The 17,392-nt window shown below is 40.5% G+C and overlaps 1 protein-coding gene across 2 annotated transcripts; it reads left to right on the forward strand.

Moving 5' to 3' along the window:
• Positions 1-10,952: 10,952 nt before the first annotated feature.
• Positions 10,953-17,110, forward strand: bmt2 (base methyltransferase of 25S rRNA 2 homolog). 2 transcript variants are annotated; one of them, XM_026366058.1, is made up of 5 exons: positions 10,953-11,190; positions 13,904-14,045; positions 14,180-14,308; positions 15,318-15,432; positions 15,751-17,110. In XM_026366058.1, exons 1-5 carry the CDS (start codon positions 11,031-11,033, stop codon positions 16,381-16,383), a joined length of 1,179 nt encoding a protein of 392 aa, XP_026221843.1. In that variant the 5' UTR covers positions 10,953-11,030; the 3' UTR covers positions 16,384-17,110. The 2 variants fall into 2 exon arrangements, with proteins under 2 accessions (XP_026221843.1, XP_026221844.1); XM_026366059.1 differs by lacking the exon at positions 10,953-11,190 and adding an exon at positions 12,716-13,768.
• The last annotated feature ends 282 nt before the right edge of the window (positions 17,111-17,392 follow it).

The following is a 17,392-nucleotide window of genomic DNA, read 5'->3' on the forward strand; positions in this document are numbered from 1 at the left end:
AATATTTAAGTTGAGTTACAAAAGAAACTACCAATATACAAAATACAACCTATTACGTCTAAAACAGTGAACAAATAGAGTTTCACTCCAAATATTTACAACTCAAAACACACAAGAAGTAAAATCACATGTTCACATAAAAAGCTTTCTGACACTTCTGCTTCTCTCAGAACTGTGTTAAAGCTACCTACCGTTGAGGAAGATAATCAAACTCAGAGCAGCCAGGCAGAGTCGATGCCTCCAAGTCAGGCAGTTTGTAGTGAGGATGGGAGAGAACTGATGGATTCGTGTGTCTACCTGAGGGGGAGGAGTCGAAGTGCCGTCAGTAAAGTAGACCATGAGAACAGCAGTTGAAGCTGGGATGTGAACAACACAAAAAAATACTTACAAATCAGTCCGAGGTATGTTTCTTTAGTTTTTTCTTTCAGGCTTAAGTGGGTGTAAAGGTAACGCCTGGTGAGTATCTCCACATTTAGAGTGCAGATTTTTCTTCTTCATGTGATCCTCAAATTTACACTAATCAATAAACTTCATGTCTACATTGCAATAATATGTATATATTGTATCATTATAAACAGATTTGGCAGAACGAATGTCTTCTCGTATGCATTATGGTTCTTTGTTGATATTCATAGACATACACAATCATATACCAAAAAAAATAAAGAAAGAAAGAAACAACAAAGTGCCTCAAAACAAGCTTCATTTATTATCTTTTATGGTTAAAACAAAGGATGATTTTCTGTGAGAAAAAGACAAGTATAGTCTAGTGACTTTATTTAGATATGCTGTGTCTGAGAGTTTTGAACAACAAAACAGGCTCTGCAGCTACACAGCTGTCAAACTGTTATCAAAGAGCTATTTACAGTAGTGTCTGCATTTTTTATTTCAATAGCATATCAGTACATCTATTAAAAACAAAAGTTTTAAATTGGGATCTTGTTAAATGCACAGTGCAAAAGTTCAACAAAGCTACACTGACAAAAACACCTGAGATGGCTCCAGCGTAACAAACTCAAAATACAGTATGTGTTACAGATTGTGCAGGAGGAAGGAGGAGCATAAAGGACAATTAAACAAGCTGATACTAAGGTAAGAAAAGAAAAATGTATCTGTCTTTTATCATGATACAGTAATTTGTCCTAATGAAGACCTAAAAAATGTTTACTGTACATTTAAATATGATGCTTTTATATCTGTAAGTGACAGTTAAGCTGTGAGTCTGATACTCTCCTATGTCACAGAATAAATCTAACTGCAGGAGCAGTTAGTGTTGGAATTGTAGGTAACTTTCTGCCACCTACTGGATTGGTATTTATCTGTCTTCCTGCAGAAAGATTCATACACAGACCTTCCCATGTAGTCTTCACTCTGTTCTACTTTTCATTATGAATCAAGACAGTTATTGAAGTAATGTTTTATTAACTCTTTAATGATTGGAGCCAGAAAACCAGCAGGGCTACACCCGTGGTGTCACGAACCTGCTGTCATTTGACTCTTTTATGCCTTTCACTACTGAGACATTCTTCTCCCAGCTGTGCAGTCAGAAGGTCGGAGGTTGTCTGTTGTGCCCTTTCCTAGCTGCAGCTAACACATACGACCCACGTGGCCAGTTCTCTCTGGAAAATAGTACTGTGTAATTGAGTTGGGGGACTGTAACCAGCCCACATTTCCACTCCAAAGTTGATTGTGAGCTTCAGTCCAGTTAAAATAACTCATCTTGTACCTTTGTTGTTCCAGTGGAAAACAGTACGGCTCCAACCCACTCAACAAGAAGCTGCTGCAAACCCAACACCCAGTCCCTTCGTTATGCCGCTCCCTCTCCCTCCTTTCTCTGGCCTTTCTGTGCTGTCTGTAGTCCCCTTGCTGGAAATGTCTCAGGTGAGCTGGGTGGACGCCCCAGTAATGGCCTCGACCATTCTCACAGCGGCTCACCTTCACAAAGCAGTCGTTCACAGACAAGTTGTGCCGAACACTGTTCCTCCAGCCTGGGCCACGGCTCCTGAGGTAGGGATACTGCTCCTCCATTGCTCTGTAGATGGATGCCAGGTTGAGCTTCTGCAAGGGGGAGGAGAGGATGCATTTGGAAATGAGGGCAACGTAGGAGAGTGGGTGCTTTTGGATGGGCTGTGTGTCTTCACAGGAGTTGTCTGTGCTCATCACGCTATCTGGAGGGTGTGTGGGATTGGTGAGGACGCTCCTGCAGGTTGCTACAGCACATGCCATCGTCACAGCTGATTCTTGTGCATTATTGTTTATGCTGTTGTCTTCTGCACTTGTGAAGTCACATCCTGCGTCTTCTTGTTTCATGTACCAATGATCCGACAGATGTTGTCCTGTTGTTATTTTCTTTGTATTCATTGCTTTACTGTAAAGTCCCAGCATTGCAATGAAATTTAAAGCACCCTGTGGATTAGATCCCATATCCTCTGTTGCACTGATAACAATACTTCACAAAGAAATGATCTACCCTGACAGCCTTAGCATGCTTTTATACTGTTCATTGGGAGGGAGGTCACCATTCATTGATTTAAACACAACATCCTTACTCACTGTTAAACTATGTATTTTATTTGCTCAGTGAGATTAAGACCAATCTACTTGGGTCATGGCTTGGACTGGACCTCCCACTTTGTCACAGCTGTGAGATAAACACAGGAAATACTACAGTAGCAAGACAATGCATAAGTGTAAAGTGTGTAATTCTACTACCCGCAGATCAATTTTACTATGCGATAAGGAGATAGAAGAAAAAGCATCACATACTTTCACTGTTAATGCACAAAAGCCATTTGATCGCTTTTACATCTCACATGACCCATTGTGGGTCCACAGCAACTAAACACAAATAGTTGCCGTGGTAAATCTGACACTTGTTGTGCAAGTCGCATTGAACTTCTAATAGGAGACAAGACATATATCCACAAAACTGAAAACTGTCATGACAAAATCGGATGATTACCATTCTGCATTTTAGATTATATAACTAAATGCTCCACCTCAAGGAGAATGATATTTTCTCCTTCTGATCTACTGCACATAGTTTAAGTCCCTTCTGGCCTATTTATAGTGTTGGCCCTTGCAACAATGTCATCTGTAACTCGACTCCATCTGTTAAGTCAGAGCATGTTGAATGTCAGTTGCCAGAAACAGAAGTGCTGCAGTTCATTTCCCGCTGAATCTCTCACAGAGAGCCCCATGGAGTTCGTGGGACAACCAAGACCAACTGAGGCCTGTAACCTCCTAGAAGTGCCAGGCCTAAGCTCCTTGGATGTGGATGACGATGAAGGTGAGGTGGTCATCGGCATCAGGCCCAAATCTTCTCCTCTCCCACGGAGGAAGAGTTCTGTCTCTGATGAGGACTCTGAGCCTGAGACACCCCCGTGTGGCTCCAGAAGGGTGTCCTTTGCAGATGCCAAAGGCCTCAGTTTGGTGCAAGTGAAGGAATTTGAAACGTGGGATATACCTAACCTGCCAAGATATGACTTCTCTGAGGGTGAAGGTAAAAACACAGACGAATACTTCCTATCTCTTCTCAATTTCTCTCTTCCATTGCCTACTGAAGAGCTGTTGATCAAAGTACGAGACCAGAAAGTGGTGCTGGAGAAAATCGAGTTACTTCCAGGGACCACAATAATAAAAGGAGTGATTCGTGTCCTCAACATCTCCTTCAGTAAAACAGTATATGTTCGAACCACTTTGGACACTTGGTCCAGCCATTTTGATCTACTGGCAGAGTACATCCCTGGTTCCAGTGATGGACTGATGGACTGCTTCATGTTTAAGATCACCTTAGTGCCACCATTTGGAGAGCAGGGAACCAGAGTCGACTTTTGTCTGCGATATGAGACTCCCGTGGGGATATTCTGGTCCAACAATGACAACAGGAACTACGTGCTGTTCTGTCATCGGGGAATGACAGAGCAGAGAGAGAAACCACAGATGGAAAATGTGAACAAGAAAAGTTGCCTTAAACCTGTCAGGTGATGATTTTTTACTGATAAGGATTTAAGGGCATTTAATGATGATGATGATGATGTGTGTGTGTGTGGTACCCTGACCAAATTATAGTTGATAAAGAGTATGAATTGTGTTACTTATTATTATTATTATTATTATTATTATTATTATTATTATTATTATTATTATTATTATTATAACAAAGCTATATATTCATTTCTGACTTCAGACACATAAATTAAGTCTGACAGATCCTTTATGAATTTGCAGTCAGAGCATTACTGTGGAAAACATTTCAGCAGTGGAAACTTCATCTCAGGGAAATATTACAACAGGTGAATATTTATTTTGTTAAAATTATAAAAATAAATTAAATACATGGCTGTAATAATGCAGCAACAACAAACATGTAAAATGTCTTTTTTCTCCAGCTGTGTCAAAACAGGGAGAGGAAGTGAACACTGTGAAAGACAAGCAAATATCTGTTGATCATTCAGGAACATCAGAGGAAGATGAACAGAAATTACTGGTGAGCAACAACCCACCGAAAGCGAGCATTTTGTCTTGTTTTCTTATTTAAAAAATAAAAAAGAGTCATATATTTATGGTTCATCATCAGGCTTTCTAGTTACCAGGCAGTTGTGCTCTAAAGATTCATATATAATTATTAATATTATGATTCATATGTTGATATCCAATATAAATCCTAGTTACTTTTTCACTGAGAGGTCTAGAACTAAGAAGAGGTATCTATGAAAGGGAGCCTAAAGACACCAGGGTGTTTCTAGAAGGTACATGAAGAAATAACAAAGTCAACATGATCCCTGGTGCACTTTCTGAAAGACAGTCACATGATTGGAGCTTGACTAGCACCAGTTTAACATACTGTGCACCTAAAGAACACTTAGTACATGCAGTTTACACCTTGCCAGGGTCCAAGTGCTGTCAAGGACATTTAATCCATGCATGCTACCGTGAGCCATACAACTTTCAATGTCACCCAACTCTCTTGTCTTAAAACAGCCTAGCTATTGTGTGAGCAAGCTGACTTTAATTTACCCCCTGTTGTTGATGGACAGGCTGAGAACAGACGGAACGGTAGCCGGAGAACTCGCAGAAAGGCTGCACGCATGGCTCAGCTGCGAGATTTCTTTGCAGTGAGAGATGGAGGAGCAAATGACACTGAAAGAGACGAATCTCCTCCAGAAGCAAAACAGAAAGTCGAAGAAGGAACCCCAGTGGAAACGCATTTGGAGATGCAATCATTTTCAGGGATCAGCAGCAAATCTGAAGAATTGCAGTTTGTGTATGAATATCTAGAAGGGTGCAGTAAACCGCTTGTTGATGTCCTCAATGACACATCGCAAGCACACGACACATCTAACAGCGAGCCAGAGAAATCTGAGAACGACAATTTGGCTGACTCTGCTACATTAACAGGAGGTGAGAGTGCCACAGATATCCCAGACAAGACATCGCATTCAAATGAAGAGGCAGCTTCTGCAGAACTCCAAAATATCAACAGGTCTGTTTCTAAAGCTGAGGGAAAAAATCTGAGGCAAGATATGATTCATGAATGTACCAGCAATATAGAATCTGAACCAGCTGACAGTGTTGTTTCAGTCGTGAGCAGCAAAAGCCTTGTCAGCCAGACCAGCAGCTTCACATTTGGAACTGTGGTGGCTCCTCTGTATCATCAGGTGTTTGACAGAGTGGGAAGCAAAAATCAGAGCGTAGGTGACGGGGGAAATCCTGTAAGGGCGAAGCAGAAAGTTAGAGACTTAACACAAAGTTATCATGAGAGTAGCTGCACTGTTGCAACAGATCATACAAGAAACTATGACAGAGTTCAGGAAAATGTAAGTACGATGCAAGAATCAAATCAAGAATGCTTGGAGGCCACTGTGAATAATCCTCCCATCGAAGTAGAAGATGCCAGTTTGAGTGTGACAGCAAATGACGTCCTGGACCCTTCAGACACTCTGCAGGTTTTAGTTCAAATTCATTCAGACCAGAGATGCACAAATCTAAATGAACTTCCACAGCACACTGGAAACTCTTTAAATATTGACATGGTGAATGCTCCAAAACCCAAAGAGAGTTTATACCCCCAGGGGGAAGTACAGGAAGACAACATGACCTATGACCTCCAAACCCAAGCTACAGCAGAAACAGCACAGGCTCAGCTGCCAGAACATAACTGTTCACAAAATAAAACAAATTTAGAAACAACACATGCACAAAGAGAAGCACAAGAAGTCATGACCAGTGTAGAAACCTCATTTCTATCACATCAACCTTCTGTCAGCAAATCAGAGTGTTTTAGTCATGAGACTGACCAACATACAAGCAGTAGTGGAGAAAATGTCTCTGAGGATGAAGATGAGACAAACGGAGACAGTGAATTTGGCAAAACTGTGACTATACTAACAACCAATGCCATTTCAGGGAAGGATAAACCGTTGGAAAGGTCACATGATTTGACTCCTCATCCCAGTCAGAATTCAGTTGCAGAAGAAAGTGTGAGTAGCTGCATTTCTTGTTGTGAAATTGTCGATGAAAATGATTTCACAACACATGAGACATCACGGGAACCACAGGAAGAAACCGATGATGTGAAAGAACGAAACTCGGATGAAGACGAAACACAACACTCAGCTGATACTGAGGTCGCTGATGAGCCAACGGAGTCAAAGGCAAAAGTAGGTTACATACATGGGGACGTGTCTGCGCAGTTTAAAGATGAACATATTGTTTCAGAAAGAGCAGAGCATTGTGGAATGGAAGCAGCTCTCTCAACTCAGGAGGATTGTAGTTCTGCAGAACCTACCAAAGTAAAACACTGGGATATGAGTGGGATGGTTGAAGTGAGGGAGAAACACATATTAAAAAATGAAGAGGGAAGCGAGGCGGTCAGTTTAAGAGCAGACAACAGTGAGGCTGTGGAGAGAGACCAAGTGGGACAGCTGGAGGACACAGGGACAGAGACAGTTTTTGAAAATACAGATGCAAAAGAGACAGACAAAGGAGAGAAAGACAATAATACTGAAGATGAAGATGTTTTAGAGGACAAGCAACATTTTGGAGTGGACAAAATTAGGGAATTTGTATCAGGAAAAGATGGAGAATATGTTGAGAAAGAATCAGAGTATGATCAAGACACACAGAGGAAAACAATATCTGTAGGAGATGAACCTGTTGAGCAGGCTGAAGTGGAGAAAAAAGAGGAGGAAGAGGGGAAAGAAAAGCACTTTACAGAGAACCAAGAGGTTCATATTGAAAAGACAGCTGCCCAAAAAGAAGAGATAGAGGCGGAAAAGGAAGTTAATATATATGTGGAAAGTGAAGACAAAACAAGTGTGGAGTGGAAGAATCACAAGGATGAAATGCTGGTTGAAGCTGGAGAGGAAACGATTGTAGATGCCGCGTCAGAGGGCATGACATTAGAGGGCAGGGAAGATGAAGTGGGGTGTTCTGAAGAGAGACAAGAGATTACACAAAATGAGCTTGAGGATGGTTTATCTGCTCCGGTGAACAATTTGCAGGGCAAAGACAAAGGAAATACAGGAGGACAACATGCACACATCCCCGCTGCAGTTCATTTTTACAAAGAGGAGGATTTTCACAGCAACCACAACGTTACACATGACCGATCTAAAGGCGATGATGAAACCGCTGCTGCGGAGGAATGTTTGTGCATTTTAACAGATGACCCTGAAAGTGACCAAACAAGCCACGACGGCGCTTCAGCAGAGTCCGACTCCGATGATGAGGTGGAGTTGTACATGCACTGCCTGAGGGCTGTCCACTCTGGGAAGCAGGCCGATAAAGACAAGCACAAAGATGCAGGTGTTGCTCTAAGCAAAAGGCCCTCTGTAAGCAGAAGCAAAAATCTATCCACGCCCATGCCTTCCATCAGTGAGTCTCTAGATGAAGAGCACCTCAGCTGCCTTCAAGACCATAATGAAGACATGGAGAAAATAGATGTCCAACCCACAGCTACGGCTTTGACAGGGGCACAGGAATGCATCACTGGACATGTTTCATGGTGGAAGGAAACTTTTTCCTGTAGCAATATCTCAAAAACACTGGCGTGTGCTACCTCATTAGTGATATTTTTAATTGTGGCATACCATTATGATTTTCTCGCCTGTTTTGTGCTCTACTTGGTATCATTGGTTTGGCTCTGTTGTCAAGGAGAGACACAGCCGTCTAAGAACAACAACAGAATAGGTTGAATTAAACCTGCTGGACTTCTGAGGTTTAGGTGTGTAAAAGATGTCGAGTTGATACCCATACCTTTTTATTTGGTACTTATATCATATACATATATCATTTGGTACTGTTGTAGCACTGATATTTAGATATTAATTTTCTAAATATACTGTAATAATAAAAATAAAATAGAGAAACAGTGGCTAATAATGGGCATTGATTTCAAGCATGTACCACAGATAGAATAAAAGCTATATATTCCCTATGGGAGGATCTTAACTCTCTGTTGTCAAGAGTATGAATCATTGACATTTATGCTTTACTGAGCATAAAACGTATTGTTGACTTGGCCAACAGGCTGTGGACCACCTCACACTGATCAGTTCTGCAAGTGCCAATGCATTTTTAAGTAGAAATGAAACTAGTCGGCATGCTGTGTGCCTGGATGCCATTTAAATATTTTTCAGGTAACTTATCAGTGTTGAAGTAAGTGTGGATTGAATAAATTGTACACAAACACAAATAATTTTTTGAGTCCAGTTACTTTTTTATTACTATTGGTGTTAACAGCATTAATGGTAGACTAAATGTCCAATAAGAATCCCATGATGTCTTCAAAAATAGTATGTGCTTTGTACTGTACTCAGAATTATGTCTTTACAAGTAAACAGCAGGGTTATAATAACAGAAACCAGATTCTGAAATGTTTTTATCTCGAGCTGCATTCTCATCAAATCAGATACCTTCTTATCAACCGCTATCAATTTTAAAATATGTTTGGCATCAAGCTGAAAAACACAAAAATGAATCTATTCTTTTTTTTTATCTGTTTAGATGCTTTGTACTATGTGCGGTATTCAGTACAGCCTGGAATTCAATATTTGCACATGAACGCACCGCTCATGACACAGAATGGAAAGAAAACAGATTTAAAGGATTATTCGTTTCATACTGCCTTTTTTATCTCTCACTTGGAAAGAAAGCCGGGTTTTTTGCAAGATTAAGTTATTTCACATAGCGGACAGACCTTGAACAACATCCGTGTGCTTTTTTAAGATGCTGTCTTTGGTGTCAGTCCACATCCATAAATCTGGAAAAGCAGACAGCTCTTCTGACGACTTTTAATGTGTGTACTGCTTGTTGTACTATGAATAAAGAGGCAAATCTTGGAGATCTACAGATCTACAGATAGTACAGTTCCTGCTCTCTTTTCGAACGCTGGCGTTTGGCTGTGTTTTAAACTGAACACAGCTGCAGTAGTCTACGTGCCAGGGGATTCCAGAACAGTGCGCTGTGAGGATTACCACTGCCTTTTGCCAGATGAATATTTTTAGCCACCTAAAGACACAACATAATATCGTTGCTGACAAGGCAAAGATATAGTCTTCAAGGGTGCATCTACTGTAACTGTGTAAATAAAAGTGATTAGTTCATTTCTTATTTAGTTAAGAGCATTTTTTGTAAACTGGATATCTGTAAGTGGAATACTGCTATCTAACCTATAGCCTGGAGTTGGGTTCTTGTAAAGAAGAACCCGATGTCTTAAGTTAGAACATGCACAGTGCAATATTACAAACTAGAAAATAATGAAATCAGGTTTAGTTTAATTGGTCTATCTGTATTTATTTTGTTTACTACTAAAGCTCTTGTAAGCTAAGACGATCAATATCAGATCAAACACATATTTGTAGTTAAATAAACATCTAAGTAACCATTGCACACTACATGTTGTTTTTATTTTTGGGAGAGAGTAGGCGTTACGTTCTGTCAAAGGATTTAAAAGAATTTGTATCTACAGTCTCAATAACAAGTCTTTCATAGACTTAAAACTATTCTATACAATACTATTTAACTTTAAATGAGTTCAAACACCAAAACATGTTGTTTCATATTTGTATTTCCACTCCTGACAAAACTCCTTCAAAAAACAACCCTGTCCGTCCTACTCTTTTTTTTTTATCATGTTCAATCTTTCCAGAGCACTTTAAGTCATTTCAAACTTATAATAATCATTCTTATTACTCTTCTACAAGCTTCAATTTCTTTGCCCATTTTAAAAATTGCATCTTCTCTAGATGTGCACAATCACTGAAATACTCTGCACTAACATGACACCAATCACAACATTATTTATTAAGGCTTTCCAAGTTCCTCTGCTCACAATACCCTGCTTGTGCAGTGCAAAACATCATGTTCATGTCCAGTCACACTCTCTTGGATCTATTGTGCAGACTACATCCCATTTCTGGGCCTAATCAGATTATCTCACTTACTGAGCCAGTCAGCCAAAGGTCTTTTCTATGTTGTAAATGCTGTGTCTGTGCCAAAAACACTGCAGGTTTTATTGAACTTTATGTTTGTGCATGTTGCTGGACTAAATAAATGGACTCTGCTGAATTATGGACATGAACGTTCTAGTCAGCACTCTTTGCAGTATGACTTAGTTATATAAATAAATAGTTGAACAAATAATGAGTAAATGTAATGATTTAAAAAAAAGTGTGATGTTCAATATCATGACTTTATTCTTATAGGAGCAAAACAGAAAAACATAATTCAGGAAGTTGCACCACTTTGCATCTGTGCTGTCATGTCATGAGGTGTTGAGGTAACTTCAGGAGTGTTGGGATTTACACGACGCGCCTAAACGCTTCACGGAACGCACTCCGTCTCAGGTACGATTCCAGGGTTCTGATTGGAGGACGGGCTGTCAGTTTTGAGGCGTGTGCGTCAGAAGCAGCCAATCAGCGTACGCGTTGTTGGCTGGTGCACCGGTTCGCCGGTGTCGCTTGCGGCTTGGAGAAGGGGGAAGCAACTGGCGGAGGCGGCGACGGCGACGGCGGCGGCGCGGTGCTATGGACCCCAGGGACAACGACGAGACGGGGGACACGAGAAACCACCAGGAGTTGTGCTATGTGCCGATTCCAGATGAAACGCCGTGCAAGAAGGAGCAGGAGAAGCTGTCAGGAGTCGTCAAAAACGTCCACAGGAAACTGCGCAGGAAATACAGAGAGGGTAAGGAGCCTCGGTGGGCCCCCCGTGTTTGTCACTGAGGGGCTGACACTGAGCCGCAGCTCACAAATATTACATTAAATCATCTCTGTTAACACTTATCTCGGTCAACTTTATCTGCTCCCCAGCTAACACTGTTGTTTTGAGGCTAGTTAGCCGTAGCGGCAGGCTACAGGCGACAGCAGCGAGGGTTGCAGTCAGCAAGCAAGGCCTGTAAAGCTGTCAACATTAACATTACACACACACACACACACACACACACAGCAAATAATCCTGCTGTTTTTAACCTCACATCTTCACTGTAAACATGTATTATCTCTCTCCAAATCCCTGTGTGCTGACAGCCGAGGCCTTGATGTGTGACCAGTGAGTGACACAGCTTATCTGTTGACAGTGATTGACTTTCTATTGCCTCTCTATCATTTTACATCAGGTGTTAGTGCTGAATCAAAGCAACAGTCTGAAGACAGGAGACAAGACTTTTACGAGTGTAAACAGTGTGCACAGTAGATGAGGATATAAATGATAGAAAAGGGGAGTTTAAACGCTTGAAACACTTTATTATGGATAGTATCTATATTGCCTTATGGCATAATACAGTAAGTTATGTGGAAGGTTTGGCTAATTTTAATTTCAAATCCCACAATGGCCAAATATATCTAGTGATATTAGGAGGGAAAAACAGAATCATGAATTCTCTATTTTTAGATCTTCTGGCTTCTGTCTGGTCATTTTCCAGACATGGCACAATATGGCAAGAAGTGGGCTATATATAAATAATAGAAATGGAAAATACTTCAAGTCAAGCAAATAATTTTAGCCACCACTGGCAGTGGAGAAAGTGTCACAATACAAAATAAATATAATTGCAATAAATAAATTCTATACAAATCTAAATAGAAACTTCAGCTCACGATTGGGGGGCTTTTCTTCTGCTTCTATGATTTGAGGAAGTATACACTACTATACCACTTGGGGATGATACTGTACCTATGTTCAAGTTCACCTGGGATGCTTTCCCCTGACCATCTCATTTGTCTCCACTCAAAACAAGCCCAAAATTATTTGCAAATAAAATGACCAGGAGCCTAATTAATCTTTTTTAAATCCAAGAAATGCAAAACTGAGTGAATTTTCATTCTCTCGTGTGCTTCACTGACTGAAACAAAACTAATTTTATCTAGGTTGGTTTTCCACAAAAGTGTGTGTGTGTGTGTGTGTGTGTGTGTGTGTGTGTGTGTGTGTGTGTGTGTGTGTGTGTGTGTGTGTGTGTGTGTGCGCGCGCGCGCATTGGCATTTGTCTGTCCTGAGCAAAAACCTCCCTTTGTTTCCTATTATGAATCATTCTGGATAAGAGCATGATGTAAAATGGGAAGTTTGGAAAAACCCTTTCACAAGACATCTGCACTGACATATGACGTCTGAGTGTCAGAATGCTCAAAGTCTTCACTGCACAAAGAAGAAACTAATATTTTACTTTACAGTCCTGCCAGAGAGTTTAATTCAGCCGTGTGCTTACAGATGAAGATGGTTTGTGCCTCTTAGCATTGCTGAAGTGTCCTGGATTTTAAGAACTTGCTACTGTGTCGACCCACACACAGGCTCTGTACTGATTTTGAAGTTGCAGCCTATCTAATTCTCTGTTTCAAAAGAAACACAGAGTCCTACTGGAGACTGTGTAGGAGGCAAACGCAAGAAGGCAAATTTAAAACAGCAGGTGCAAAATATTTAAGTTAAGAAAACTGTTTGCAGGCTATAGGATTTATTTGACTTTACCAATATAATAACCACCTCTGCTTTAGGTTGTGTACTACTTGAATGTCTGGTTGTTTCATTTCCCTGTCCCTGAATTTAAAAACCTGCATTTGAGCATTTCACTCTTGGCACCTCAGAGTAAACAGCAGAAAGAAAAATGTGCCCTAATTTTTAGGTATCAGCGTAGAAATCAATCCATAAAGAGGTAATTTTTTTGTTATTTGTGTAGTCCTCTGACCTACTTTTCCACCTTTAAAAACACTAGATTACCAAAGTAGCGTTTTGCAGTAATGTTAGTTCAATTCAGGTTTTGAATTAATCATGTTTAACCAGAAAATATTCAGAGGAAGAGAGACTAGTTGGTTGTTGTGGAGCAGCACAGAGAAGTTGTCCTGCTAGCAGACCTCATGATTGGTTAATAAGTAAAGCATGATCAGCTAGGCTCTGCCTTGAATCACAGTGGTCATACTTTGAGATCGCTCCTGTTTACCACCACTCCTGCTTGTTGTCCTTTCATTTCTGCAAATCTGATAGCAGTTATTTTCCCTTGTGGTCATGAGATTTTGCTTTATCAGTGTGCTTGCCTATCGTACAGGCTGTAAACTTTTGAGCAGCTGTGAAAATGTGCTGAAGGGATTTTTTTGGTGACATTATTATAACTGAGGATGGCTATTTGAGGTTTTGAGAAACAGTCCTGCTTTTGTGTTGGCAGAGACGAGTAAACATGGCAATGTAGCAGTAAATGTGGCCAGAGCGTTTTTAACCAGGTTTTTCCAAAGATGTACAGTCGTGTTTTCATTTTAAATTGGAGTACTAACGTTGGCAAGTAGGTAGCAAATATGTGCTATAGTCACAGTAGACATGTAAGAGTAAAAGAAAAAAAAAGTACAACTCATTTATGATTTGTGATAATGTTCTTATTGTTTTGGCTTTGGGACTTTACTTTTTTTTTTTTCTTCAGTGGGCGACTTTGACAAGATCTGGCGCGAACACTGTGAGGATGAGCAGACGCTGAGCGAGTATGCTTTCGCCATGAAGAATCTTGCAGACAACCACTGGAACAAAAACTGTGAAGGAGAGGGACGTATTGAATGGTGTCGCAGGTACAGCTGACTCTAAATGTATTCAGGTGTCTTTTTGCTGCAGACCTCAAGACGGTGACTCTTACCTACCTACCGCTGTGACATGTCACTGTCACTTTCATAGTAAGGTTTGACTTTTGTTTTTACTTCCACAGTGTCTGTCAAGAATATTTTTTGGATGGCGGGATGAAAAGAATGTTAGAAAAGGATGAGAAACGTGCCACGCTTGCCATGGGTCTGACTGCACCACCTGTAAGTGCCCAACCTTACAGTACCATCCCCAGGTAAGTCACAGTAGGAATGTCTGAATATCTGAAATGTAGATCCTAGAATCTGTATCCCAGTTCTGTACTGCATGGTAATTGTATTCACCACCAAATGTCACAGTATACAGTTCCTGCAGTTAACGCCCAAGAAATTAACATGCTTTATTGTTTCATAGCACAAATAGTGTACTGGTTTTTAATCATTTTAATTTTCACTGAACAGAGCACTGCTTCACATGTCATGCCTGTATGCATTATGGATTCTCCTTTTATCTCTTTTATTCAGATAATATTTAGTGTATATAGGGGACATAGTAGTCAAAAACTGCAAGAGCACAAAAATACTGTTTCTTATTAGAACAACATGCCTTAGAGTGTTTTGCTTTTTCTGTAAAGCCTGAACTATCTTCTTAAAAATAAATTTGCATTGTAGCCTGGTAAGATAATTCAGATTCATTTTTTGTTAGTTTCAGTTCCTACAAATGTACTTCTTCTTTCTTAAAACATTTAAAACATAGTAAATCTGGACAGACCCAAATGATCGGCTTTAGATTCATTTTCACAGCACCTACTTTACTACAGTTCTGATTTGAAATTCCTGCTAGTCACAACTGCAATGTAGCAGTAAAAGTGTGCATAAGCACAATAATAATAATAATAATAATAATAATAATAATAATAATAATAATAATAATAATAATAATAATAATTCAGTAAATGTAAATTTAACAAAACAATATTCTAAACTGAGCTATGAATAATGGTTCCCAACTTAAATGTGTTGTACAAAAAATGTGGTCATGTTGAGAAACATGAGAACACAAACCTTTGCCAACTTGTAGCAGACAGAAATTAATTTGGCCCTTTGATATAATATTCATCAAAGTCCAGTTAAGTGCTTTTCAAATTTAATGTGATCCAATTGTATGAAAAGATTTTATATGAATGTAAAAAGGTGCTTTTTCTTTTTAATATATACAAACAGGACAGTTTTGCTACAGTTGATGTGTGTACATTTGTGTTACAGTTCAATCTCTCAGCTGGGGAAAATGCGCCTTCTTGACGTTGGAAGCTGCTTCAACCCTTTCTTGAAGTTTGATGAATTCCTTACAGTTGGGATTGACATAGTGCCTGCAGTTGAGGTACGATGATTCTGTTCCTTTTGTGTTGACAACATGTTTTAAATCCTTGACAACACTAATGAAATGCAAGAGGTTTTCCTGTGTGCTGCTCAGTGCAGGCATTACAAAGCAAATGCAACATCAGAAATGACTCATGCAGGGCTATCGGTGTTGTGGTTAGACAGTCTGTGAACAAATTCGGCAGAAAGCAGAACAAAAAGTGCTGCACTTTCTGCAGCTGCAAGTAATGAAACTAAATGAGTGGAGCAACATTGTTAGTAGGTGTGATAGTTCGTATTTGGACCAAGATTTGTGCTGAATTTCTTTTCTCTCCTTCAGAGTGTATACAAGTGTGACTTCCTCAACCTCCAGCTCCAGCAGCCTCTCCAGCTAGCAGGTGATGCCGTAGAGGCGTTTCTCCGCCAGCTCCACAACCCCATCGATGCTCTGCCTGCTCAGCTTTTCCATGTGGTGGTCTTCTCCCTGCTCCTGTCCTATTTCCCCTCTCCATACCAGCGCTGGATCTGCTGCAAGAAGGCTCACGAGCTGCTGGAGCTGCACGGCCTGCTGCTCATCATCACACCTGACTCCTCCCATCAGAACCGCCACGCCCTTATGATGCGCAGCTGGCGTGTTGCGGTGGAGTCGCTGGGCTTTAAGCGCTACAAATACGTGAAGTATTCTCACATGCATCTCATCGCCTTCCGTAAGGTGTCTGTAGCCACCACCAGCGACCTGGTATCACGCAACTACCCCGAGATGCTCTACATCCCTCAGGACTTCCACTCCAATGAGGAGGAAGATTGTGACGACGTGCCCATGCAGGTGCGCTCCGAGTTTGAGGATGAGCAGCTGGCTTGGGGATTTACGGAGCTACCTGACACGCCCTGTGATTCAGATTCTGGAGAGAGCCAGAGCAGCTCAGTGCCTGGCTTTCAAGAGCTAGAGGACCCTATTCTGCTTCAGAGTTAGGCTAGAGCACCTACTCCCCCCTCTATCATCTCTCTCTCTCCTTTTCCGTACGTTAACTGCTGCGCTGCCAAATTTAACCTGCTGCATTCTTCTCCAATTTCTGCTCCCTCCCCTTAAAACAATGCAGTTTGCACAGTGTGAAAGAGAGAAGTTTACAGATTATTTTCTCATACCTACACTCCTGAGAGTTCACACACATACATGCACACGTACACACACTAAGATGGATATATTTTGATAAATAGCTAGGTTTTTTAAGAGTTGGAAAGTGAGTGCCCTTAAGATAACTCCCTGCTCCTCGATTTCCATCCCGTCTTCTAATCAGTTCTCCATAATAAAAGTCAGCTTGTCTACATCCTGTACTCAGTCTCTGTTGAAATAAGCTAGTGTGGCAGGCTGCTTAGTACAAAAGCCAAATACAGCAATCCGAGCAGTCTGAGAGGAGTTTGATTGCACTTGAGAGACTGAGGTAGAGTGACTGGACTTAGGACGCTTGCTTCTCAGTCGTGCAGCTAGATTTTCTGAAAATTCTTGATGTGCATTTAGTTTTCCAAGTCAAAAAAAAAAGGGGTTCACCGTTTTGGAATATATATATATTCTCAAAAGTAAAAACATTGGTGTTGTCCAGTGTAAAGTGTGGCAGTGCCATTTTAACTTGGCATTCTCTGAATGATTTGTGTATCTTTTACGAGGAGTGGTATTTGTAGCATTTTAAACATTTTCAAAACCATACAGTAGTAGTATTACTAGATATACTAATGTGAAACTGTAACTGTGTTTACTCATTGTGTAACAAGGTACAAGTGTTTCCAAGTAGGTATTACACTTTTTTCCTCTTTATTGTCCTCAAATATTACTCTTCTGACTGAATACTGAATTATCTGCTGTTAGATTTCCAATACTTCTTTGTTAGTGCAACACTGCAAGTACAGTGACCTACTGAATATCAGATGGACCTTAAAGCACCAGTGTCCTCCAACAGAATTTTGATGTGAAAATATAAGACCTC

This window comes from Anabas testudineus, chromosome 6 (genome assembly GCF_900324465.2).
Source record: "Anabas testudineus chromosome 6, fAnaTes1.2, whole genome shotgun sequence".
NCBI classification, from domain to species: Eukaryota; Metazoa; Chordata; class Actinopteri; order Anabantiformes; family Anabantidae; genus Anabas; species Anabas testudineus.

What these genes read in the sequence shown, in the direction of transcription:
- bmt2 (XM_026366058.1), top strand. Translation starts at nt 11,031, where the DNA reads ATGGACCCCAGGGACAACGACGAGACGGGGGACACGAGAAACCACCAG. An exon ending in CGTATTGAATGGTGTCGCAG is followed by an intron (nt 14,046 to 14,179) that starts GTACAGCTGACT and finishes TTACTTCCACAG; the next exon opens with TGTCTGTCAAGAATATTTTT. An exon ending in CCTTACAGTACCATCCCCAG is followed by an intron (nt 14,309 to 15,317) that starts GTAAGTCACAGT and finishes TTTGTGTTACAG; the next exon opens with TTCAATCTCTCAGCTGGGGA.